We start from the raw sequence: 27,569 nt of genomic DNA on the forward strand, positions 1-27,569 counted from the left end.
AACGTACAGCTCTGTTATCACTTCCAGCATAAATGAAGACAGAAAACTAAACAGCAGTGACGTTTGTAGTAGGGGTGCAACGATACACAAAATTCACGGTTCGGTTCGGTTCGATACTTTGGTGTCACGGTTCGATATTTTTTCGATACAAAAAAAATGTTCATGCCTTCTTAATTTGTCATTTATTAAAATTATAAATATATATTTTAACTCAAAAGTACAGTTTTTAAATTTAACCCTAACCCTTGTGCGTGTTTTTTATTTTGACAGCGAATGCGCACCTGCGGACCACTTATGTGCAGCCCTGGTTATTTAGCTCGTCATATTGCAGCCACAGAAATTATTTTGTCCATGAAACCATAAAGCTGCACTTTCTTTTTGCCTTATAGTCTGATTTGTCATAACTTCTCCGTTTTGTGGTAAGCTTTTCTTTGGCTGTCACTTCTTCACCCTGACCTGTCTTATTTGGCTCAGCAGAACTAAAATATATATCTGTCTGTGAAGGTTCTCAGTCATCCAGGTCATCGTAGTCAAATATATATCCTGCTGCTTTTACAGACGCACTCACATAAGCTCAGCGATTCTCTGCGCGATCAACCTCTCACATGTTTAAGCTTGCTGCGGGAGATTTCACTTGTCATGTTTGCATAGTAAGCTAACGATTAATAAGACGATGTCAGAGGAATTGGTGCGCAAATTATCATCACTCACAGATCAGTGCTGTCGCTCTCTATACACAGTTCGCACGATTGCAAAGTGAAAGCAAAAAAACAAGCGCAAATTCAAACGCGATTTCAATATGTCACATATTGACAGTGGCTCACCGATGCCAATGACATAATTACCCAGCTACATTTCTGAAAGAATGCAAAAGCATTGACATATATTTTTCCTTCCTACAATAGCCCGACGGGCAGGGAAGAGATAGATTTTGGTAGCCCGACTGAAAAAAATCGCTAGCCCCAGGACGTCGGGCTAGCGATATTGCAAGCCCTGTATCTGATTGAGGAATCACTCATCTTTGGAAAAGAGAGTTTATTACAGAGAAATGTCTCTTTCCAAAATAAAAGCTCAATTCAATTCAATTCAATTTTATTTATATAGCGCCAAATCACAACAAAAGTCGCCTCAAGGCGCTTCATAGATACAGAGAAAAACCCAACAATCATATGACCCCCTATGAGCAAGCACTTTGGCGACAGTGGGAAGGAAAAACTCCCTTTTAACAGGAAGAAACCTCCGGCAGACACACCTGAAAGCCGGCTGAAGAAGCTATACTATCCGCTTCTTCTGGGCTATATTCTTAGCAGCATAAGGAGAATCATGTGCTAACAGCTGTCTAAATGACTCGGCTAAAGTTAGTAGCATGCTTGTTGTTTTTGTCTTTGCACTAGGATGATGTCGGCGTAAATGTGCAGTCATATTCGTTGTGTTCCCACTAGTGCTTTCAGGTTAATCTCGTTGAAATGACCTTAACGCCACAACACGGCAAATCTCCGTTAACGAGCTACCGCCGAGCTAGATGCTGCGCTGACATCCTGAAATCTTTAGGATTTCTCACTGCTGCTAAATGTCCTAAATGAAGTTTGAATGAAGAAAAAATTTTGTTTTGTTTTTTTCAGAACGCACTCAAGAGGCCTCAAGAGGCTCTTTTACATTACAGTGCATTAGGGTTGTGTGACTGAAATATATCTGCTTCAGGCAACCAGCTGGGTCAATCGCTGATTGGTTTTTATTCTAATGACAGTTTTATTTGCTAATTTAGTAGTTCACCTTATGACAGTTGGTATCTGTGAATAATTAAGCGATGCATCCACATATGTGGGTTTTTTGTTTTTGTATTTTAAGGCCAGTAAAGTCCTGTAGTGGATCAGTGAGCAGGAATCAAAGTAAAAAAAAAAAAAAAAAAAAAATGGCAGGAACAGGAAAATGCCAGACGTTTAACACCTAAAACCCATGTTTAGTTTTTTCCTCTCTCTCTCCATACGTAGCTCCATTTTTTATGCTAGTCTGCCAGCTGAGTTAACTTTAAGTTGGTTTTTAAGTTGCTGCACTTCCAGTCTAATAAAACTTCAAATCTACACCAGCCATACTTCAGGTACTAAAATTACACAACTGTTACTCAGCGAGGCTGATAAAATGCTATTGTTTGATTGGGGTAAAGTTTCCATTAATCGTTTGCAGGGATGCACTAATCTGATATTTGGATTGGATATCAGTCCAATCTAAAAGCTGGATCGGGTATCATCAAAAATGCTCTGACCCGTCGCACAAATTAGTGCCATGACACTAATTCAAACCAGCAACTGTTGTCAAGTTAGCCGACACAACCAAAAAAAATTGTAACTTTCGTTACAAGTGGTGTAAGACTTGCTGAAATACTTTATGACACTTATGGTAATATAATGTTCTGCCGTCACCTGGCTTTATATTTTTCAGCTTCCCCTCTACAGGGGAGAACCAGGGAAGGAGAATCTAACGTGGCCGTTATTAATAGCAGCAAAGACTAACAGACAGCTGAAAATAAACTAGAGTGAATAAATTAAAGGGATAATATAAATTAATTTTGTTTTATTATGTTCATCTGTACCTTAAATTTAGAAAAAACAAAAGAAAAACCTATTACCAGTACAGTTTATATTTGTAGAGATAATTGTTTTGTAGTTACGAAGTTACGAAACCAGTGTTCAATTCATTGTCTTACACAAAAGAACGATTCCCAGTTCTTTTTTAAAAAAAAACATAATCACAGCTCATTAATGTGACACTGCTATCAGATTACTACTGGATTTCAGCTGATACCCAAAGTCATTGATCATTATCAGATCAGAACTGTAGAAAGTAGGACTGGTACATCTCTGGTTGCCATTTCTTGGCCAAATGAAGGCTGGCTGGAAATCCTAAGTATATTTGACTTTGAGGGTGATTCCCTGGATTGACAAAATATGTGATTCAACTAAACTGTCATATTTAGTTCAAAGCCCAACAGAGTGACAGTTCTAATAATATTCTGCGAATTAAACATAAATTCATATTAGATCAACAAAATTTATTAGTGTAGCATGAGGCAGGAGCCCGAGGAGGAAGGTAGGCAAATGTCCAGAATCAAACTCTTGGGGAAATACCTTTAAGTTGTGGAATTTGCCTCAAGTTTGTACTGTTTGACAGGGAATGACCTCCTTAAACCGCCATGGGGCACTAAAACTGAAAGCCCATTACTGAAAGAACAAACATCATAAAAACATGTTCCTGCATACCTGCCAGCACGCAATCAATCACAGTGCCAGCTGAGTCATTGGATTTTTCTTCTGTGACAATCAACAACTCAAACCATACTGTCAAGATGCTTCTGATTTGCAAGTGTGACATCATACATTAGTAGCTGTGTTTTGTGGCGCCACTAGATTTGATTTTAGGCATCAGTGGAAATTTGTACATTTCACCAAAGATGGAATTTCGCCCACGGTGTTAGGATTCTGTGGAAAAATAAACACAATTTTTATATCCCAACATTGCAAAATTTTCCACTAATTAAGCGTTCAATCCCGCTAATGAGATTTTATGATCAATGAAGATTAGGCCTCGCCTAACCTTGCGTAATGTAGGACTATTGATATTAGAGAAGAAGTTTGTCGATCACTTTATAAGTTCAGTGATCTCAGATGTGAATACCTTGTGCTTTCCTTTTTTCCCCCCCATGTTGGTAAAATGGAAATCTTACGTTTTGCCATGTCTGCACGGTTAAAAAAGAAGAAGAAAGCGTTTCAATATAACAAACATGTATTTTTGAGGGCATTTGTTAAGAGAGTCATTTCCATTTTAACATAGTGTGGAAACCCATGAAAGAGCTGACACAACGATGTGATGCCCAAGGCAGCAAATATCACAGTCAGACAGTGAACTTATTATTCGTAACAGACTGTAAAAGACATAAACAAAGGAGTCAGCTGGGGGCACTTGTGTAATTATAACGATAGCACTGTTTCAAATGATATCAAGCTTATTTTTCTGGATTATGTAAGATTTCTTTCAAAAGAGGCTCTGAATCATGGTCACAAGCCAGAAACCAACGTAAGAGTCAGCCGAGTGATATCGTTCAGGCTTTACACAACATTTTCCATGGAGCTGGGATCTCTCAGCAGCTTCCACTGATAGCAGAAAGGAAGGACTAGAGGAACTAGAGGTTCAAAGTATGTGTGAAACTGATATCCTGAGCCACAAATCATCCATTATGCTACTGTACCGCTTTTGTAAACTCATTCATTTAAGCTAAATACCCCCCCACCTGTTACAGGATAATTCTTACAAAATGAGACACTCCAGCACAAATTTTGGGTTATTTTTTGAGCTGTCTAATAACAACAAATGTTGCAATAATGGCAACCATGCGTCTTAACCTTGATTTAAAATAAATTTTTGGCTACCTAGGGGCAGTCAAAACAAGTTTTAGACATTATGCGAAACAGATATGTTGTTTCCTCTTCCAAGTTTGTTTTGCTTTAGCGGGGGAAAAAATATCAAGCCCTTTAGCTTAGGTAACTTTGCCCATTTGGCTAATTCAAGTCACTGTACTGGACCTTTTGACTCTATTCATGACTTTAACACTTTAACACCTTTAATCCATTTTCTGCTAAATACAATTACTGGATTTGCAGTTTATTAGACCACTAGCCCATTCATTTTGTTATTATCATCATTTTTAGTAAAGTTTTTATCATTTCTTTTAGTTAGCATGAAATTAGCAAAAACGCTTATCACCTGATACTTTCATACACTATAAATTTAGCTTGCTAACCAATCTTGTCACAAGGGCTCGCCACAGCAGCTTGCACTGCATGTCTAGTTGTACGCTGGATGCCAATGGTCAGTTGGTTAGCATTATAGTGATGCTAGGTACCTTCATCTTCACTACAAATTCTGGTATTATTTCCAAGTGGTTATAATATAAGCACCCTTTTAACGCACTTAGCGATTCAATTCTTCCTTAACATAAAAAATTATTTATATCACCTTTAAGCTACCAGAGATCAAAGTGGCAAAGTTACTTATACATTTAGGCCAACAATACATAATTCCCAGCCACATAAGCAAATATATACATATTGGGTTTTGGTTTTTTTTAAAGCGATCTGAAAGCCACCATAACTGATATTTATGCTTAAAAGAATAACTACCCAACAAGTGATAAATATCCTATCACCTAATCGACTGATCAGGTAGCTCCAGTCTTGCACAGCACTTTCCACTATGCATCATTGCTCTTACTGGCAGCAAACCTTGCTGTCTGTCTCGATGCTGTGGCAGCTGGTGCCAGGCGTTGGGTGTGTTGATGTAAGCAGCCTGTGACACCATTTGTGGCCCCGCCCACTTGGGACGCACAGAGCAGACACGGCGAGCCAGTCCCACAGGTAGACACACCTGAAAGCCGGCTGAGCAACAGGTTGGAGGCGTTTACACACTTTTAGTGCACGTTAGACACCTTTTGTTTCTTACTGGCACAAGTCTGGCATACCTGAAGATTTTCCTCTAATATGACTTCCAAGGGAAGGATGATCCCAGAGTAGATTTTAATCAACTAGACTAAAGGCAGTGGATGTCCTATAAAAGATATCAATCAATGCTCCTGAGCAACAGATACAGAATGGGCCATTAACACATGGAGTGTTACGGGAAATCATGAAGGCTAGACACACCTTTTGAGTTACGCATAGCTCACATCATTAAGGAGATAAAGACAGAGGACTATAAAATGTGTCACTATGGAAACATTACATGAACACAAAAGTGATACAATCAGAAAATACATCAGGTTCAGGAGAATTAAGGTCAATATAATGTGAGTCTGCGATATCAGCTGATAATAACTAAATATATGGATGTGATAAGAGGCAGAAACATTGTGTCATCATAAAGTGTGCCTGGATTACAAGCAGCACATTAAGTCACGGTAAATCTGGATTATTTAGAAGTCTTAAATCCTAAATACACAAGAGAGTTAAATAAACTCGTTTATACAGCAGCAGAGTCACACTGTAATTCATCGCATGTATATATCCGACGGTACGTAAACCACAGTCACACTTCACCTTGGGTTGGTAAAACAAAGTCACAACACAAGCCATCGTGACACATTACACGACACTGTAAAGTACATATGAAGCAACAAAGCCAACACATAAGCCACTACAGAAACACTATTTTCACACTTTTACAGCTGTAACCACCTTAAACATACAGTAAACTCAATAATGAGGTAATATCGATAAATATTAGTTCACTTTAAAAAATGTGAACACCATGAAATAAAACTCGTTTTAGGGAACCGGAGAGACATCATGGGTACACCTTAAATTGTATAAACACTACAAATTCACTAGTTCAGAAAGCTAAAAGTCACCTTATAAATCATCATACACACATTATAGGTCGCATTAAGAGGTAAGGGCACTGTGAACTATGTGTATGCAAGTATCACAGTTACCACTGAAGACACAAAAACACCCTAAAAAGTTACTGTAAGCTTATTTTGTAGAAGCCGAGCCACCTTATAAACCTTTCTATGAAGATTACAGTTTCATTTAAAAGATTTAAACATTAGAACTAGGCACACTTGATGCAACAAAAACTTCAATTCAAAATTTAGACTAAACTTTGAGCACCAAAGTCACAATATAAGCTAGTATAGATTATAGTTATACTTATTATAGATGATAATAACGCAAGGTTATTATCAAGTCGACTTGGAGAAGTTAAGTCACATTATTAAGCAATTATTTGAGTAAAACACCCAACTTTAAAGTGATTTAAAAAGCACAAAATAAAAAGGAAACTCAATTTATGGCCCCAGAGTTCCATTATGAGTACACTTTAAACGATATAAAATACCACAACCTCACAATTTCAATAAGCTAAATAACTTTATGGGTCATTAAATCCACACTATAGGTCACATCAAGAGAAAAGGCCCTGTAAACTAAACTTTGAGCACCAAAGTTATGATATAAGCTGGTATAGAGGTATTGGAATTACACTTATTACAGATGTAAACACACAAAGGTTGATAGAGCAAGGTATTGAGCAACTATGTAAATATAATGCCAAAACTTAAGGGATTTAGACACCATAAAATAAAAGCCAGCTCAATTTAAGGAACCAAAGCTACATTTTACACAAGTGTAGCTTCATTTCACAGCGCAGAGCCACAATCTGGGGAAGCTACATCACTTTATGAGTCAGCACATGCACATCAAAGGTCGAATAAACAGGTATAAATACACAATTAGACACCATGTGAGATTTTGACCATAAACTCATTTTCCACAGCTAGAGAAGATCTGACGAGTCACTTTTCCCTGATGTTTGTTTAACTGGATGTGGAGACCTACGTCTGTTTATTTGAATACACAGCGCTGTATGTTAGTATGTTCCTATGGCTCATATACACAACAGGTAATCACTCTTACAAAAGAAAGAAACATGCAGCAGCAGTTGCACAATCTCCCCTCCACTTCTCATAAAGACCCGCTTCAGTTTTCTCATGAGGACGATTGAAAACCCAGAGAAGAGCAGCAGCAGCACGTCCACCTTTCTCCTTACCTGCATACCAGGAACTTCCATGGTTACTTCGAAGTATGAACGCCCTGTTCCTCCTCCAGGTTTGTCACTTTTTATTCTCCTCCTTCTTTGACTACTGCCTTCTACTATATATATTTTTTTAATCCTCGTCGAGCTTCTTCACAAGGAAATAAACTTCTCGAAAGAAAAATAAGTAAAGAGGTTTGACTTCGAAGTGGAGGAACTGTATCCGAGAGGAACGGCGGTTTAACTTGCAGGCGGCTGAAGTGAACAAACTACAAACACACAGTGACAAAGTGAGCACAGAAGAAGAAGTGCACGGAGAGGATGACGCGCAGCTTTCTGCCTCCTTCAAGGGAGGAGCGACGGTGTGTGAATGTCAGCTTCGCACACACTTCTACTGCCACCTGCTGTTCATAACTGTTCCTATCTGTGGTTCATGCTGCCTTCAGGTGCAAGTCCAAAACTGCTTCGAATCAACAGCTGCCTACACTTACCGGCCACTTCATTAGATACATCGGTTCAGGTCAATTCAATTTTATTTATATAGCACCAATTTATAACAGGAGGCACCTCGAGGGCTTTATACTGAAGGGTTTAAGAAGAAGTTCCAACTATCAGATGACCCACTATGTGCAGATGCTTGGAAACAGTGGGAATGAAAAACTTTGAACAGGAAGAAACCTCCACCAGAGCCAGACTCAGGGAGGGGTGGCCATCTGACACAGCTGGTTAAGGGTTAAGGGAAGGAAGACAGGACAAAGGCATAGTGTGGAAGAGAGCTAGAGATTAATAACAACTAATATTTAAATACACAGTGTGTGAAAAAAGGCGACTGAAGAAGAAACTGTGCATCGTGGGAATCTCACAGTAACCTAGATCTAATGCAGAGTAACTAAGGGAGGATTCAGGATCACCTGATCCAACCCTAACTATATGGGTTATTAAAATCCTTTTATACTATATAAAACTATGTAGTATTTATTAAAATAATGTAATAATCCCTAAGGACAAATATGCAACAGGAGTGCCCAACATGGGGCTCCAATCGACAACTCTGAGATTAAGAGGCTCATGCTCTTCCAACTGAGCTGGCCAGGCTTGGAAAGTTTGAAGCCTAATCTTAAAAGTAGAGATAGTGTCTGTCTCCTGAATCCAAACTGGAAGCTGGTTCCACAGTAAAGGGGCCTGAAAACTGAAGGCTCTCTCTTCCATTCTATTTTTAAATACTCTAGGAACAACAAGTAAGGTTGCAGGCTGAGAGTTCAGTGTTCTAATGGGGTGATATGGATTAGGATAAGATGGGGCCTGATTATTCAGACCTTGTATGTGAGGAGCAGGATTTTGAATTCAATTCTGGATTTAACAGGAAGCCAACAATGGGAAGCCAGTATGGGAGAAATATGCTCTCTCTTTTCTAGTCCCTGTCAGTACTCTTGCTGCAGCATTTTAGTTTTTAGGACAACCTGATAATACTGAATTGTAGTAGTACAGCCTAGAAGTGATAAATGCATGAACTAGATTTTCAGCATCATTCTAAGTGGGCGTCTAAATTCATAGCCTGCATCCTCCTGAGGCTGCATTTGTAGGTCGATTACGTCACAGCAACGCGTCGACGGCTGTCCCAATTCGTAGACTCCTCCAAATGCAGCAGACAAACGCATCCTCCTTTTCCCCAGATTTGAAGGATGGGTCGGGTGTATCCTTCATGGCCCACCATATCCCAGAATTCATAGCGCAGCCCAGCCAATTCCACTTTCCAACAATGGCAGAAACTACTTAGTTTTAATATTACTCTTATTCCTCTTTCTGGGTCACAAAATAAACTTTTAACATATTTTCAGGCGAGAATGTAGGTGTGTAAACTTCAAATATCTGCTCGATTTATTAAGACATCAATATTTGCAAAAGTGCTCTAACTTTTTTCGGAGACGTCTGTTACCCACCAGCTTGATAGCTAGCCGGGGGATCAAGGCTCACTAGAGCCGGCAAGAACATCAAACTCCTGGCACATTGTTTTCAGTCCCCCGCGGTCTTTCGCTACTCAGGTTAAACATAATATAATATAATATATTCACTTAGATAACCTAAAAATTTTATTGTTTGGCTTTTTCAATGTTTTATTTGTCCATCCATCCATCCATTCGCTACCGCTTATCCTTTTCAGGGTCGCGGGGGGTGCTGGAGCTAGCTGTCATAGGGCGAGAGGCGGGGTACACCCTGGACAGATCGCCAGTCTGTCGCAGGGCTAACACACAAGGACAGACAACCATTCATACTCACATTCACACCTAGTGGCAATTTGGATTATCCAATTAACCTATCCCCACAAACTGCATGTCTTTGGACGGTGGGAGGAAGCCGGAGTACCCGGAGGGAACCCACGCAGACACGGGGAGAACATGCAAACTCCACACAGAAAGACCCCGGCCTGATGGTGGAATTGAACTCAGGACCTTCTTGCTGTGCGGCAACAGTGCTAACCACCATGCCACCGTGCTGCCACGTGTTTTATTTGTTTGTGAGTAAATTGGTTTGGCTGAGATTATAGCTAAATAAATGTCAAACGGAAAACTGATTAAACAGCAGTGTGACATGATTGAGAAGTTACACCAATATCCTGTTATATTTTAGATAGCAAGGAGCAGACGGCTGAGTTTATTAAACTCCACTGAAACAGCCGGTGATGCAAATCTGAAGACTAGACGGTCCAATTTCACAGCCACTCACTTCCAGCCTTCGAAGGACCTGGTCCACATAGACTGTGAAGGCCAGGTCCTCAGGAGGATGCAGCCTATGAACTTGGACACGGCTAAAGACAGGATGTTTCTAATTTTAGAGAAACTGTCCAAATGCAAGAAAGCATTATATTGAAATAGAAGAAATATATTGGTTTAGCATGCTTAAAAATTCCTTACTGTGTTACTGGAGGCCAAGGTAATGCCATCCAGATTAAGTGTCTAGTTAGAGACAATGTTTCTAAGATTGTAACTGATTGCTAAAGACAAAATCTATTCAGCCAATCACATGGGAGCAACCCGACAGAATTGGGCAACTGTGCTCAACGCGACAACCCACTGAAGTTCAAGTCAAATCAGAAGAGCGTCTCTGGCTGACTTCAAACCTGGCAGCAGCAGAAGACCTCACCGGTCTTTTATGCTGCTCCTTTCAGCAAAGAAAAGGAACTTGAGGCTACAATTTACATGAGCTCATCAAAACTGGACCATAGAAGGTTGGACAAATATTGTCTGGTGTTTTTGCATGTCAGTGTCTGCTGAAACATTCCAATGGTATGGTCACAGTTTGACATAAACAAGATGAAAACATGTATCCAGTCTTTGAACCCCACTATACCAGCTGAGTACCACAGCCTACCATAGTATTACTGTTCACCACGTCCATTCCATGGTGACCACAGCTTACTCCCCGTCTACTAGATTGACTGGCAGCTCTGTGATCTGAAAAACAAATCTGCTTAAGGGTATCAATAAAAAAGAAACACGGCAGATCAGAGGTGAAGATTTATTTGTTGAGTCAAATATTCTTTAATCTCTTTTGAAGAAAAAAAAGATGAACTGGCCCTTTAAACATGAATCGCCTTTTCTCGACGGTCCTGGAAGGCAGCTTCAAGTTTCCATCTGACGTCACCCGGAAGCGGGGGACGGGGGTGGAGCCCGGGAGAAGATGGCGGTTCTTCGCTGTAGGCGAGATCCCTGCGGCGTTATCTGCCTGATTTTAACTTATTTCAGCGTGTTTTATGCGGACTATGTGGTCATACAGTACGTGCTCATCCCCGCGTACTCGGACAGGTGGGTGTTTTGCATTTCCACGCCTTTTTAAACCCCTTAAAATCCCTCAATATGTCGTCCGCCTCTTTGCTGTGCCTTCATTCATTTGACAGCAAACAGATCAACAGTAACGGTATCTTCACGATTTCACCCTCGGCGCAGTGAAACTGAATCAAATCTCGTTTGTTCTCACTGTAATGTGGCTTTAATCGCGTTCCCATTCACGTCTTTGGTTTTGTAACCGGGCTCGCGCTCCATCACAGGTGGCTTTCGGTTTGTTTTCGTAGCTGAGGCGTTTCATTAGCCTACTCCGGAGCCGACGAGTCCAGCTGTCGTTCAAAATTTTGGGTGATTTAAAGTTGCTCTGCGTGTCTGAGAACAAAAATCCTCTTTAAAACCAGAATCGCAGCTTCATCTAAATCAACGAGAGTTGCTCTTTAATTCGTCCTAAATTCAAAACTGCGTTAACCAAGTCTTCATGCCAAATTCAGACTTTCCTGAGCTGAGAAGCGCGCACTTCCTCAATTTCCACCCAAATATTTTAAATGTTAGCGTCACAAAATGTTTGTATGTACTCTTATTTTCAGTCAAATGTAGTGCTTTTTGCTTATTCTGTGCAGTTTTGTATGATATTGGATGTAACCAGGACTATTTAGAAAGCAAAGGAGTAAAACGTATTTTATTAAAATTGTAAAGTTGTCAAAGTTACAGAGCAGTCATCCAGCCCCTTCAGAGAAACTTATGCTCAGTTAAGTTGTAGTTTAATGCAAAAATAAATAAATAAATCGGCTTTTCTTTGTCTTTTGTGATCATGAACATTTACAGGATATTTACCCAATTTTCCTCGGGGTCAACCTTCAATTCAATAAAGTTTTATTGAATTGAATTGAAATGTACCGTGGACTCCCTAAAGCTCTAATAACTTGCTTTACTTCTGTCATTGTACTGCTGTAGGGTCTTTACCTTAAACATAAGCACCCAGAGGTGACTGCTGTTGGTATTTGGCGTTATCTAAATAAAATTGAATTCTATTAAGAAGATTAAATGATGAAGTGTAATAATCGCATGTCTCTTCTGTCTCTGACAGTGTGTGGTGTACTCTCCACGGGTCAGTGTTCAACCTGATTCTGCTGCTGCTGCTAGCCTGCCACTCTAAAGCTGTTTTCTCAGATCCTGGTCAGTAAGACACACACACACACACACGCCCTGTGTGTCATATTTATCTCTCATAAAGTTAAAGTCTGTCTTTTATACCCCCAAAAGTTGATTCTGTTCATCTGGACGTAGCGTTTTCAGTGGGACAAACATTTGGTCACTCATCCGAATGACTTCTTCAGTCTCATCTCACTGCAGGGTTCCCCAACCCTATAAGTAGTACATTGGCACAATAACTGAAACTGTGTCGCTTTTTAACGTACTGATAGTTCATTCAGGGCTGGTAGCAGTCTCCCTTTGTTTCAGGGTAAGGCAGATAACTTTTTATAAACCGCTAACTTTCCTCTCTGAAAGTTTTTCAGCTCTTCATCATAATTTCTTTCACTATTCAGCTCACAAACACGTAGCACGAGTTTCTCACTGCTAGTCCATCTTTCTAAAGAAAAAGAAAACGCACACGCTGTGGGTTCTGGGTGGAAACATCCAAACAAATGTCTTTTGTGTCTGTGTGTTTAGGCATGGTGCCTCTTCCTGACACGGCCATCGACTTCTCGGACCTCCGCTCTCAGTCGTCTCGGATGAACGAGCGGGTGAGTCGCAAGAACACAGAAATCTTTGTGATCCTCCTGATGAGACGCGCACACTTACACAAATTAAGTTTCAGGAGAATCGGTTTGGGGACGTTTTCCGCAGTTTTCCTCGGTCACGGGTAGCACTGAGAGCGTAACGACAGCATCAGACGCGTTCGGACTGCTGGAAAAATCCTCCGTGTGGTTTAGGGGAGAAAGCCGCCAGGACAGAGCAGGAAGGAGGCGGCACAGATGACGCCCACTCGCTCGGGAGAAGAATGTGATTCTCACATGAGCGGAGGCTGAGATCACAGAGCCGGCAGGTTGAAAAACAAGTTCAGCCTGAAAATGATATCACGATACTGCAAGCGGGGAAATCTGATATTTCTGACGATGTAGAGGAAATACCGGACAGTGTTTTATTGAAGCCTGCTAGACAACAGTATTTCTAAGTGCAGTTAAATAAAAGGCATGTTCATCCTTCCTTTGATGAGCTGCTGTCACTGATGACAGCACGACCTGGTAAGTTTGTTGGCTTGGGCTTGCTTAACCAGCTGCTCAGAGCCCTGCTTTACCCCTGCGTAACTACACCCGTCATTTCAAAGCACCGTCAGCTCTTCTTGTCATTCTGAGATTTTCAGTGGGAGTGAGCAGAATGAACAGGATTAGAAACGAGTCCGTCAGAGGGACGGCTCAGGTCGAGCTGAGATGGTGCGGACGTGTGCAGAGGAGGGAGAGTGGATATATTAGACAAAGGATGGTGAGGATGGAGCTGCCAGCCAGGAGGACATGTAGGGGTTGGTGTGATAGTGAGATGGAGATGATCCATTGTGATCACTCCTAAAAGAAGCAGCAGCTTGAGCTTCCTGTTGTATGGAGCACAGCTAACAAGCGCTCCAGGTCACATGGTCAGGTCTTTCAGGTCATACGTCTCCAGTTGCTAGCATCACCTCTTTGGTAGCCTGGTTGTACTCGACAGGTGTTTATTAAATTCTTTCCACACCAGTTTGTGTTTGGTTGAAGCGGCTCTTTTATTTTGGTACTAAATCTAAATTGCTGGCTACCACACCGCTCTCACTGTCGGTCGGGCTCGGCCTCGTCTCGTCGCGCACGCTACGAAACATAAACGTGTGGCCGGTGTCGCTGTAGTGATGATGTCAAATAAAAATTCAGACACATGCGGCACAGCTGAGTGTCAGTTCATGCCAGCTGAGGATGATGGTAAAAACAGTAGGGTCTTGGGTAGGGCTGTTCGATATAACGATATATATCGGATGACGATATAAAAACGTCTATCGTTTCATTTTACGCTATCGTTTGTTTCGTGGTGTCGCAAAATAAACTGTTTACGGCAATATTGTTTCATGGTTTTGATGGTCACTGTAGTGGTTATATTCATTTCCTAAAGTTCTCTCTTTCTCTTATATTTAATATAACCACACTACGAACGGACAAGCGCCTGTTTTTATGCGTTGTCGTTAGCAACAACTACGGTAAAACCATCGCGTGTCCGCTTGTTTATGTTCCACATACACCTTTCACAATAAAGCTGAAGATCCTGTTGAGACTTTTCAAAATAAACTGAATCACGTGAAAGAGCAGATTATTTACGGATGAGAAGCAAAAAAGAGCCGACAGGTGCTAAAAAATAAACCTTAGACTCAAACGTTAGAACAGGCTTTTCCCCGCAGCACGCTGTGTAATAAATACTCACAAAGAAAACGGCGGCCGTTACAACTTATGTCTAAAAATGTGTAGTTTCATACATCGGTTAAAACACTCGACTCCAGCTACATGACGCGCAGCTGGAAACACTTCCTGCAAGTCGAGCTGCCCGAGATTCACAGAGTTTGCAGAAAATGTTACATTTTTGTGATTTATATCGATATCGGACGATAGAATTCTTATATCGGGATATGAGATTTTGGTCATATCGCACAGCCCTAGTCTTGGGTAACCTAATTGGCCGGCTGCTGGCCTATTTGGACCAATGACTGCGTTTCCATCCATCGAGTTCACCTACACCAAACTGACTGAAAAGATCCGTCACTAATCTGTAGCGTAGTTTGCTGCAGGCTGACAGCAGTTCACCTCTCAGTATCAGTGAAACCTTTCGAGTCGGGGTGATGTGACGCCGCGCCGTCTGCATTTTTAATGACCTGGAGGTGAGAGAGGGAGGGAGAACTGAAACGTGTGGATGGATTTCTGCAGGTTTGAGGGGGGAAAGTGCTGATTTTTATATGTGGGAAGTAAGACTGGGCAGCTTTAAAAATATATTCTTTACAGCTAAGAGCAGAACCAGAATGATAGCTGTTGTTTTTAATCCCACAGATTATAAAAACTTGTATGAGAGCAAGACTGACGCTAAAAGAACAAACACTGGAAGAGCTCCAAATTCCTACTTTTGTTCCCACCCTGAACTCAGCAGTGATGTTTGTGGCTTGAAAATAAGCAAAAACAAGCCGAACGCTAATGACAGAGAGGGAGTGTCGGTGGATGGCAGCTGTACTCTGAGCTGTAATTTTACCAGGTTTGCACCGTGTTTATCTCACCGCGCCTTCATTCACGTCCCAGCAGCTGCACTCGTGTCTGCTTCACAGCGTGTTATTATGCGCTTACGAGCTTACAGCTGTCTGTAAAGTGTGTTCCTGCCAAAAAAGGAAACCCTGAATGCGTGCCTATAAGTTTGGATCATATTGTATGATTTTTATTTTTTATTTTTTTAAACTTTAAAGCAGAAATGATTGGTGCACGTGCAGCTGCTCATCCTCACCCTCAGCCTGCACTTGGGAGTGTTTGAGGTTTTAACACATGAACTGCTGCGCTGCTGTGTTCAGGGCTGCGAGGGCTGGACGGTGTGCAGTCGCTGCGAAACCTACAGACCCCCCAGAGCGCATCACTGCCGCGTCTGCCAGAGGTGCATACGCCGCATGGACCACCACTGTCCCTGGTGAGAACACGCCCTCGTCTGTCCATCGGCCTGCCACCCCCCACCTTTACGCTCTGTTTTTACACCTCCAGCATCTTCTCATCTGTGCTTTTCTGATGTGCGTGTGTCATTTTTAGGATCAATAATTGTGTCGGGGAGCTAAACCAGAAGTATTTCATCCAGTTTCTCTTCTACACTGGTGAGCACACAATTCACACTGCCTGTCGAAATGATGACTTTTTAGAAAACACACAAAAGTTTTGTGTAAAGTTTGTGAACACCTCCAGCGTGTAAAGTTTTCACACGCTGGAGGTGTTCACAAAAACACAGACAAAGGTCCGCTCTGGGAATGTGGTGAGCTGCTGCTGCTGCTTTCACCTCAGTCTGAAAAGTGAAGGTAGAGATTCTCAGGCTGTGATTTGTGACGTGATGTCTGTGCGCAGGTATGGCCAGCCTGTACTCCATGGTGCTGGTGGTGTCGGCGTGGGTGTGGAGAATAAGGAACGAGCGAGGCGGTGACGCAGAGAAGGAAAGCGAGGAGACGCCCAGCAAACACCTGATAGTGTGAGACAGAGCGACCTGTGACGGCTGGTTTTCAGGGTGAAGCGTCAGGCTTGTGACAGTTTCCTTCTCTTTGTCTCAGGGCGCATTACATCATCCTCCTCGTGGAGTCGGTGCTGTTTGGTGTGTTTGTCATGGTCATCTTCTACGATCAGGTACACACACACACACACACACACACACACACACACACTTTTAAGTATTAGAGATCAGTCTAATGAAAACATGCCGTCAGTCAGAGGTGATGCAGGCATGTTTTAAGTCGTCCCTCATGCAGTACACAGCTTCTTCCTGTCTTTGTCTTTCACAATAAAAGCCCTACACATACAGATTGCATTCCTATTATGTAGATCTTTGGATTAGTAGAGTAAAACACTGCTGTCATTTAAAAACCCTAAACGGTGTTAAAGAAACGTTACTATATCGCATGTTTGACCGGTGGGTAGCGCAGGTCAAACATGTGAAATTAAGAAGACGACTGTCTGTTTTCTGCCAGTAACGTTGAAGCTCCTTAAAGAAACAAAAGGAAAAAAATCATGTGCCCTCGTTTGTGGTTTGTCTTCTCTCAGCTGGTCTCCATAATCACAGACGAGACTCCCATCGAGCAGATGAGAAACAGGCTGATGATTAAAGACAGGGCTTCTTCGTCCTCTTCATCCTCCACCCCCTCCTCACAGCTGCCTCACCACCCTTCACACACCCGCAAGCCGAAGCTGGCCCTGTTGCGGGAGGTCTTTGGGAGAGGTGCGCTGATCTTTTGACACCTACGTCTCGCCGGCGCTCCAAATACATAAAGCACTGTTTCATCTCTCTTTCCGTCTTTGCAGGGTCGGTCTTTTGCTGGCTTCTCCCGCTCCACTCCAGCCCTCCGTCAGTCGGAGGCATCACCTACTCCGCCCTGCCTGACTACGACGTCTGACTCGTGGGCACAAGAGGGGACGGAGAGGAGAGAGAAGAAAAAGGGAAGGCGAGGGAGGTTTTTGTGTGCTTGTGTGAGCGCGTGAATGAATTTTTTGCATATTTATGATGTCTTATCTCTGGAACTGAGGGGGTGAGAGTAAAAGGGATGAAGGCCGAGGTGTGAATGAATGAATGAAGAATGAATAATGCACCAAGTATGACTCTCCTCCAGGACCTAAACACAATGTTCATGAAAACCTATTTCTCATCTTTCCTGGCACGAGGAAAGAGCACTGACCGCCCCCCGATGTGTCCTGATGTGCAGTTATAGGAAAGAGCTACTCCTGTGTGGACTCTGGGATTTGACTGGTGTGGCTTTTAGACAGTTTCACACTAAACAGGGTTGAATTAAAAAGGTCTAAATATAATGTCCACTAAACCCAACGACAGGCGCTGCTAAAGAGACGTAAATGCAACATGCACATCAAGTGCGTCCAAAGCTGTGGGAGGGGGGAAAACGAGATGCGCAGTCGCTTCAATGTTCTTTAAAGAGTAACTCAAAAACGGGTACAAGTCACCTGACCAGGGTTTAAATCCTGACAGGCGAAGAACTTGACCTTGTGATTCCTCGTGTTGTGAGGGTGAGTCGATGCCTGTCTTTCATGTTCAGTTCAAACGCTGATCACCATCAGCTCTGCCTTTAACAATAGATTTCATATAGCTGAGTTATGAAACTGAGCTTGGCGTCATACTTGTGAGACAGCTCTCTTTATGGCACGATGCTTAAAATTTAGTTAAACCTCCAGATTTTTATTCATGGAAATTACTTTTCTATTCAGTTCAATTCAGTTTTATTTGCGTAGCGCCAAATCACAGCAACAGTCAGCTCAAGAGGCTTGTAACGTAAAGACCCTCCAGTAATACAGACAAAATCCCAACAATCACATGACCCCAGTGAGCAGGTCAAGGTCAAGGTCAGATTTATTTATATAGCACATTTCCAACAGCCGATGCTGCACAAAGTGCTTAACAATAACAATAAAATTAAAAACTACAGTGTAATACAATAAACAGTGTAATACAATAAACTACACGTGAAACTACACGACCAGCTTTGCATGATTTAAAATTAAAAATAAGCCTTATTTATATTAAATAAAGCTCCTCCCACTTTAAGACAGCTTTCTTCTCATTGGCTGCCCCTGGTCACTCTGTGCATTTGTGTATGTGCGAAACGTATCATTTGTACAGAGAGCGTGTAACCTCACCTGTCCGAAACTTCCTCCAAATATGGGTATGGAGCCGTTCTTTAATCCCGTGAGTGTAAGAAGAGGAAAACCGTCCTTTGAGTTACTCTTTAATTAAAATGCCTGTGACGTTTCAGCTACTGTGACCAGCTGATGTCCACTAACAGTCAGATATCGGTCAAATCCCAGTGCTTTACTGCTTTATTCAACCAGTATTTATGCTGGTGATTGTTTTACCACTCAAGCTTTCATCAGCCTCCACAGGAAGTTTCTAAAATAGGTCAGTTCAGCTTCCTGGTTCATCTCAGTGTTTCTTAATCATACACTGCAGCACGATAGAGAGACTATTTGAGTTTTTATGTACAGTCGAGCTTTAATTATTCGGGATGCACTGATACTGAATTCGTTAGGTTCTGTGTGTTTTGTGTGTTTTCTGTTTGTTTTCCGTCCACACTGGTGAAGCCTTGTGGTGCAAAACATGTCAAGCTTTAAATTTTGTTTATGCAACTACTGTTTACCATGGTATGCTTTGTGGCCATAAGTACTTAGGCTTCTTCAATCTACGCTGGTGTTCAACCAGAAAGTTTATCCACAGGGATATTTGTACGTTTTGATGGTGGGGCTCTATTGGGAATGAATAAGCCCTCTAACTTTTAGTCACATAGTTTATTAACGTGTTTACGTGGAGGGCAATTAATTATCTATTTTTATTCTCGTGCTCAACCAATCTTAAATGGTTTCTATATTTATAACATTCATTTGTTTTATTCTGAAACATAAATGCATTAGCTTCCTGTGCAGTCATGTCCAGGATGACAAGCGTGTGTGGGAATGTTGAATTCTTGTTTTAGGGTTTTTGTTTTTTTACTCATTCTTCTGTTTGACGTGCTACTAAACTTTGTTACATTTGCAGATTTCTTACACTATTATTACGCACACATGCACACACATATATAGTTTGGTGCAATTGAAGGTATAAAAAAGAAGCTGCTTTTGGGGGGGAAAGGATTTACTACACTGAAATCTGTTTGACAGTGAAACACAAACTCAGAGTTCACCAGTGAGTATTCTGCGTTATCTCAGTGAAGGGACGACTCTTAACTTAGTTATGGTTTCTAACTATTCTGTGGAATTAACTCTAACAAGTGTGTGTTTTTATGTGAGGGGTGGGGCTGCCTTTCACTGCTGACCTGTTACTTGGATATATTTGAAAGTATATATGACCAGAGTCGGGCGATTTATCAGCACATTGTATTTTTAACACAGGAAACAGTCTCAAATGAATGATGGTGATCATGTGATACATTTTATAAAGTAAACTGGTGGCTTTGTATTGGAAAGAGTCAGAGGTCAGACATGAAGGCAGCTCCACCCTCTGTGTGTTTTATGTATGTTTGTATATATTTTTTCATTTCCTTGTCCAACCTGGGCTGAACAATATTCTGCGAATTGTCCATTTTCTCAGAGTACTCGCTGCAGCCCTCAGAGGTTTCGATCAAAACTTTCCAGCTGAGAGATGAAGTTACATGACTTAATCTGCCTTTTTTATATTTTAACATGCTTTTGGATATTTATTAACAATTTAAAGGCAAAATATTAAAGATTAGAGAGATGTTATGAAACAGCTGTAGAAAGACTTCTAGTTCTGCATTCACATTGTGAACAACGTGGGGCTGCTGGTGCAGAAATGCATAGTTTATTTTGACCTTTAAACGTTACACTTGAAATTATACTAAATATTTTTACAGTAAGAATGAGTCAAAAAAATGTTGAAGCACACATGTACTGCTACATTTTTTTGTTTTTTTGTTGTTGTTGTTAATGTGGACATCCCACATATCTGAAAAAATATGTAGATCTGGGACTAGTGGCCGCTTAGCTTAGCTTAGCTTAGCTTAGCTTAGCATTGGACCTAGAAATTAGCTTATCCAAAATCAGCATAGTGATGTGTGGTGTCAACCAATGAAAGTGGCTTGAAGGCCAAAGGTGGAGCTCTACGTCAAGTGCTACTACTGCCACTTTTGTCTAGCCTGCAGGTATCTTCTTTGGAGTCACACAATATTGGACGATCACAAGGGGTTTTTTCTTTTTCTTTTTTTTTTTTTAGACTTAGCTAGAAAAATTACTTGGCTATGCTAAAGAAAACATTATTTGACTGTGCAAGTTGAGAAATTAGGCTAATTGTACCTACACTGCAACAACATGACAGAAATTGATTGCAATAAACTTGTCAAAATGTTGAATTCAAGCATCCTTTCAGGGCCAGGGCTAACTAACATAGTAAGATTTTCCAAAAGAAACACCAGCATTTTTGTTACAAGTTAAGTCTGCTATAACAATATTTCCAGAGAGAAGCTCATCTTTAAATGGGAATTAATTTGAGGTAGACTGGAGGCCACTGTGGCATTGCACTGGCTCAGTCTGAACCAGTCTCTGGCCACTTTCAGTGTAACTGGGTGGCTAGCTGGTTTAAGTCCTGATTATACTCGGACATGGACAGATGGAGACATGATGGCAGAGTTGCTATATTTTAATGTAATGTCTCAGCAGATGAGTCCGTTAAGTCAGAAGAAACATGCAGGTCGGCAGATGTCTGGATAGACCCTGGCACTCACTGTCTGACGAAGAAAATTTATGTCACTTAAATACCCGCGGACTGGCTGCAGAAAGTATAATTAAGGCTTAACAACCAGCATAGGTTTATTAAGAACTCCGTAGACTTATGGGGTCAGGTGTTTCAAAGCTTTACGGAAAGATAAGCTAATAAACTGGTAGCTTAAGTGCACACCAGGAAATTATTCTTAAACACTTGCACAGTTGGGTGATTCTCACAAAGATCCCCCCACACGAGGAAAAATACAAGGCTTCTGGAACATTGATACTATTAAAGATTCAGTATTTTCTAACTTTCAGATGTTAGTTTAAATTTTGCCTTTAAGGTCATCATTTTCCTCCAAACTGTCAAAGAAAGTAGAATCTTGTGTTGCTCAGCTGTGAGGCGGGCCTTACTGCCAGGTAAATGCAACATGTGGACCGTGTAAAGGCTACAAATGCTTGGGACAGTTCTCCAAGGCTTTTGGACCTTTTAAAGAGAAAAATCATAGGTGTAAATGAGGCTTTTACTGTTCGTCTCATTCTAATTTATTTAGAATTATGTTGCACATTGGATCTTAAGTTTAGCTGCATGTTGTTCACAGTGTGAAAGCACGTTCTTCGAGCTGTACGCTGCCTTATTTCTGTAGGATTTTGAACTTTTATAGTGACTGCAGAGGATGTTGGAAAGGTTTCCTGAAAGTTTCTCGTAACTTCTCTCATGACAGACAGAAACACTCAGTCCGCCCAGGTCGGGTCTCTGCTAGCTGTAAATAGGAAAGTTCATATTTTCTATCAATGATGTGCAATTCTCATGAAGGGACAGTTCCTGCAGTCTTTTTTTGTTTTTGATCAGTTTGAAGCAAAACGAGGTTTGAAATGTTTTTGATCTTGTGAACGTCAGAGAAGTCCAGAGGTACACAAGGTTTGATGTTTTAATTATTCTCTCCTTAAAATTATTTTTGGTCTAATTGAGGGTTTATTCAGGGCTGAACAAAGAGTCTAATATAATCACTCACAAACGAAACCAGCTGTACCTCAAATTTGTCCAACACCTAAAAACCCCCCCACAAAAAAACATTTTAAACTGTAAATGTTTTTGTCCAGGTGTGTGTTTGTATCATCAGCGCTTGTTTTTGTTGATCCATGTCGGGGCAGTCGCCTCCTCATAACTGATTCTGTTAAAATCCAGCATAGATGTTGCTAGCTAAAACAAAACAGGCGCATCTCGGTGCTGGTTTACTAGACAGCGAGAAGGAATGTGCGCACACACAAAGAGGGCCTGAAATTAATAGCTGGCCGCCAGTCAAACACAAGCGCTAAATCAGAAATTTTTTTGTAATTTTTTGTTTATTTGAACCAAATCCAAAAAACTTTGAAAAACAGTATTTTGAGATCTGGGAAGATGTGTTTTCAGATTGGGTTGTTGGTTGGCTAAAAAAAAAAAAAAAAAGTTTCAGAGCCCAAAAAACAGAGTTTAATATCATGCAGCTTCATGATGAACAAGTTTACAGCTCACTGATGTTTTATTTATGTCATGTTACAACCTTGAAACCGTGACCTGTGTATCATTTCTTTTGATATGCTGCTCTGGATCGTTCACCTGGAATTAAACTGATGTCTTTTAAACTACTTTGGCTCCTTTTGGTTTTTCACGGTGGTTTGTGTGGTTTTACTTTATTTTAGCATTACATGTACATCCAACAGCGGTAACAACAACAAAGGCAGGAATTTCTAAATATTCTGAACATTATCAGACATGAAACATGAGTCTTTTTACGTTTTTGCTTTTGCTGTCTCACAAGTGGGCGCTGCAGGTGCACCGGTCTGAGACATGCTGCCTCTCAGTAGTGTCATCTTGTGGCAGCACATTGTTTTGGCAATTGGCATTTTTTTTCGGAGCTGTGATCACAGAAAACAAGTCTGACGCTAAGCTTTGAAACATGAATATTTCATCCATAACTGAACCTACTCAGTCACTCCTGAGTACGTTCACCGCTTTTGCACATGGTCTCCATTTGTGTGTGATAACTTTCAACTTATGAGCCACACTTTGCTCATAACCTACCAGGGGTGTTTTCACACTTTCCGAAACAGCAATTAAGCCATGAAACCATTTTATATCATATTTCATCATTAAAACAATCAGCCAAGGTATAAACGAACCCTATATCTGAATTAAAACCATTTAATGTTAAAAATCCCCAATAACAGCTAAAAAAAATATCCAAGCACCAAACTTTCTCCTTGGTCCCTCCCAGAACGTTTAAGAAGCATTAAAGTTCCTAGATACACATGAATACCCCGGAGAGATAAAGGAGAGTGACTGCTACTCCACAAATATATTATTTACACTTTTTGTAGCCACATCATAGTAAATTACATTCATGGACAATACTGTCTCTTTATCTTAATATGGAAATATTTTCCTAAAGTCCTACCTAAATTGGAAATGTGCCCATAACACCATTTGCTAATACAATAATGCTAACTCTAAACGAAACACCTCTGTCAGTACAACAACCAACATCTGGCATCATCAATGATTTTTTTCAAAACTTGCTAATACTGAGAAATCATATCAGAAGTATATTATTAAGCCTCAGCAGACATCACACACTAGTCACTGTTTATGCTGCACCACTAGAGGGCGCTGCAGCTGCACCAATCTGCGGGTCACTGCTTCTCAGCTGTAGAATGGCGTCCTGTGGGAGTCCATTTTTCACCAGTGCCGATTTAATCTATGGATTCAAAAAAGGAAGACCGAGTTAGAGTCACTTTCTCTGCTTAGTGTAAACTACACTCAGGTCCACTGGGTCCTTTTATGCCTCATTATGTGGACAAAATGTCACTATCAGGCACACTGGGAATGCCAATGTGTTAGACTAGGATCTTTAGTGTTTAGAGCAGAGCACAAGAAAACACTCAGAGAAACGTTTAATAGATTTAAGAAAAACATTTATTGAGGCAAGACTTTAAGCAAATTTAGCATTTTTTAATCTATATAATATCAGTCTGGGATTACGATTTTTTTCAGTTTCCCCAAGTACTAAGATTTCAGATGAGATAAGAACAGACTAACCTGATTTAGGAGGGTGTCTTTATAAATCTTAGACAAGCCCACTAAAGAGGAAAGCTTCATTTTCAGACCTGCAACATCTAGAAATACAAAAATTCCATGTTATAGGTCAGAATTGTCTTCTGTCTGTTTAATCAGAGATCACTCAAAACATGAAAAGCAATTTTGCCTAAATCCATTTATAATTTGGTGACAGGCAAACCAGTCATACAGTGTGTTGTAATCTGTCCATGAGTCTCTGCTTTACACAGCTAACATTGCTGTAAGCAGCTGCATTTGACAAAAATCAGTGGATCTTACGTTTAGATAAAACACAATGGTAGATATACAAGGTAAATTTAACACCATAAAAGATTTAATCCAGGAACTTGTCTGGTCATTATTCACACTGTAGGTTAGCTTCTTAGCTAGATGACATAAAAGCCCCTAAAATTTCACCGCTCCTGTATAACATTTGTTACTCCCTAACTTACTTTATATTAACTTCTAGGCTTTGTTTAACAGCTATGAGTTAACTAAGACAAACAAGTCACTGTTGCCCCAAATCTGTCAAGCTGGACTAAATCTCATGAATTACACACAAACTGGTGTGTTGGCTGGTGTAGGTGTTGGTGTTGATAATTCTGTACACAAAGTAAAAGTCAAAATAAAAGCTTGTTAATGAACGATATCAATCCAGTAAATAACTGCGGAGCCGCAGTATAAAGACTAAAGAGCTGCATGCAGCTCCGGAGCCGCAGGTTGCCGACCCCTGTGCTAATCGAAAATGACCCCCCAAGTTTCCTCACAGTGTTACTGGAGGCCAAGCTAATGCCATCCAGAGTAAGTATCTAGTTAGATGCCATATTTCTAAGATTTTTAGTCCCAAGTACAATGACCTCAATTTTATCTGAATTTAAAAGTAGGAAATCAGAGGTCATCCAGGTCTGTATGTTGAGAGCTTGCTGACGAGCTGCATTACAGTTTGGTATGGAAGCTCCTCTGCCAGCAGCCGAAAATCACTACAGAGGGTGGCGAAGGCACATCGCAGGCATGAGGCTTCCTTCCACTCAGGACATCTGTCTTATACGGACTACAAGACTCAAAAACAGCTTTTACCATCAAGCCATTCGACACCTCAACCACAACACTTAAACACACACACTCCACAGGATGCACTCAGAATCTGTCCTACAGTTTCTCAAGTACATACTACACTCTGCACTGGTCACTTCATTTTTATTAGTATTTAAATAAAAATAAAAACCCTTACTCCGTGCAATACTGTGCCAACTGCCACTTTAAATCTGCTACTGCTCAGTTGTACTGCTGCTCACTCCTGCCACTTTATCCCATGTGGAAGCATAATTAACCTTTTTGTGTGAAGGAGACTCCCATTTACATCAACTAATTTGAGTATATTAGCTATATAGGATAGAAAATAGTGTGATTAACAATATTGACCACTGCACGTTCTAACAATTCTAGCAGGACAAGCACAGACATGAGTAGCTAGAGATAGCACAGATTACATGGGATTAAAAGTACCTTCTCCCATATTTATTCAGTTAAAGCAGTTGAAACTTCAATATATCTTTTTATGTTTGTTTATAGTATTTTTTTTTTGTGTGTTTCTTCACAGCTTTTCAATGGATTTGTAACAAAAAATGCACTGTAACAAAAAATAATTTCCCCCAGGGATCAATAAAGTATTCTGATTTGTGATGGTAAAATCATAGGCAAATCTAACTCTAAAAAACTTGAATGTCAGTACTTAGTATGTCCAAATATGAGGACATTCAAAGCTCTTCTTTGCAAGTTGGCTGCATTTTGTTGTGCTCTCTATCAAGGTGATCTCACACTACTTGAATAATGTTGAGATCTAAGATTTAGGGAGGCCAATCCCAGAGTGATTGCGTTCTATTGTGTGTTTTTCTATCCAAGTGCATTTGCTGCATTTTACTGCATTGGCAGTGTATTTGTGATTATTGCTATGCTGAAAAATGAAGCAGTTAGCAATCAGATTCTTCCCAGATGGTACTGAAACACGGGGCTGTGGTGTTCAACAGTCAGGTCATTGATTTCAAAATTATGAGCCCAGTCACTCATCCTTTCTTCCAAAAACCCATCACATTTCACAGACCCACTCAAAAACACACTACCAAATGTGCTCAGCACTGACTAAATGATGGGATGAATTAACTTTAAATAGCTGACTTAAATTGTTTTTCAAATCCAAAGCTTGTTCCTGCTGAGAAATCACATCAGAATCAAGCCTTGCAGATATCAAACATGAGTCATTGATTTGATGTTTATATTGTGCCACTGGAGGGTGTTGCAGTTGCACCAATCTGTGGTTCATGGTTTCCCAGCTGTAGTGATGTCTTGCTAGAGTCTACAAATGAGTATTAGGAACCTCTGTGTCTCCCACTGTGTGTTTAGTGATGTGAGTTATTGCTCTTTGCTCCGACTTCTTGTGTTCCATGTTTACCTCATCCCGTCATGTGCTCCTCTCGGCTGATTCTGTGTGTTACGTTTAAGGTTCGCGTCTTGAGTCAGTATTTTCAGCTTCATGTCCTCCCTGTCTTGTTATGTGTAATCGTTCCCTGTGTCCTTATGTCCTTCGTTAGCCTTCTGTGTATTTATGTCAGAGTCTCCCTTAGTTCCGTGTCGCTTCGTCCATTGTCTTTCACTGTGTGTTCTATCTGCCTGTTAGTCTCGTGTCCGGTTTAGCCAGTTTTCTGTTTTGCCTGCAACCAGTAATAAAGCTGAGCATCTACAAGTTCACTTTGCCTCCGTGTGTCCTGCTCTTGGGTCCAGCATTTCTGCCTGCCCTTGCACAGCGATGACATTTAAGGCTTATTTTAAAGAGATTCACAGATTTAAGATTTAACAAATGCCAAGTGTAATTATTTTTATTAGTCAAAATGTTAATTTACAAATCTTAATATAGCGGCTCTGTGGGCACTAGTGACCTAACAGCAGCGAAATAAAACCAGAAGTAATTGGGTAATTGCCAAAACCTTAATATCCTGCTGCTGATGAGCCACACTTTGCTCATAACCTGCCACGGCTGTTTCCACATTTTCTAAAGTGGCAATTGAGCCACAAAACCATTTTATATCATATTTTATGATTGAAACTATCTTCCAAAGTATACATAAACCCTATATCTAATTTAAAATGATATAACCC

The 27,569-nt window shown here is 40.7% G+C and overlaps 2 protein-coding genes across 2 annotated transcripts in view; one reads left to right on the plus strand and one right to left on the minus strand.

Annotated features, from left to right (window-relative positions):
- Window positions 1–7,880, minus strand: part of LOC147335057 (serine/threonine-protein kinase 26-like) — a 52,726-nt gene extending 44,846 nt beyond the window's left edge. The window contains exon 1 of the mRNA XM_086275638.1: window positions 7,597–7,880. Coding sequence (XP_086131764.1) covers window positions 7,597–7,617 — 21 coding nt within the window. The 5' untranslated portion in view covers window positions 7,618–7,880. The remainder of the gene's footprint in view (window positions 1–7,596) is intronic.
- Window positions 7,881–11,220: 3,340 nt separating this feature from the next.
- On the plus strand, window positions 11,221–22,948 carry LOC147335058 (palmitoyltransferase ZDHHC3). The gene is made up of 9 exons (XM_086275648.1): window positions 11,221–11,384; window positions 12,451–12,539; window positions 13,035–13,108; window positions 15,925–16,037; window positions 16,154–16,215; window positions 16,460–16,580; window positions 16,660–16,732; window positions 17,147–17,321; window positions 17,405–22,948. The coding sequence occupies exons 1-9, from the start codon at window positions 11,260–11,262 to the stop codon at window positions 17,494–17,496; spliced, it is 924 nt and encodes a 307-aa protein (XP_086131774.1). The 5' UTR covers window positions 11,221–11,259; the 3' UTR covers window positions 17,497–22,948.
- Window positions 22,949–27,569: the final 4,621 nt, after the last annotated feature.

Source organism: Aulonocara sp. 'chitande type north' Nkhata Bay, linkage group LG3, assembly GCF_057382095.1.
Source record: "Aulonocara sp. 'chitande type north' Nkhata Bay isolate Kocher_YH1m ecotype deep benthic linkage group LG3, A_spYH_male_GT1.1, whole genome shotgun sequence".
In the NCBI taxonomy this organism is placed as follows: domain Eukaryota; kingdom Metazoa; phylum Chordata; class Actinopteri; order Cichliformes; family Cichlidae; genus Aulonocara; species Aulonocara sp. 'chitande type north' Nkhata Bay.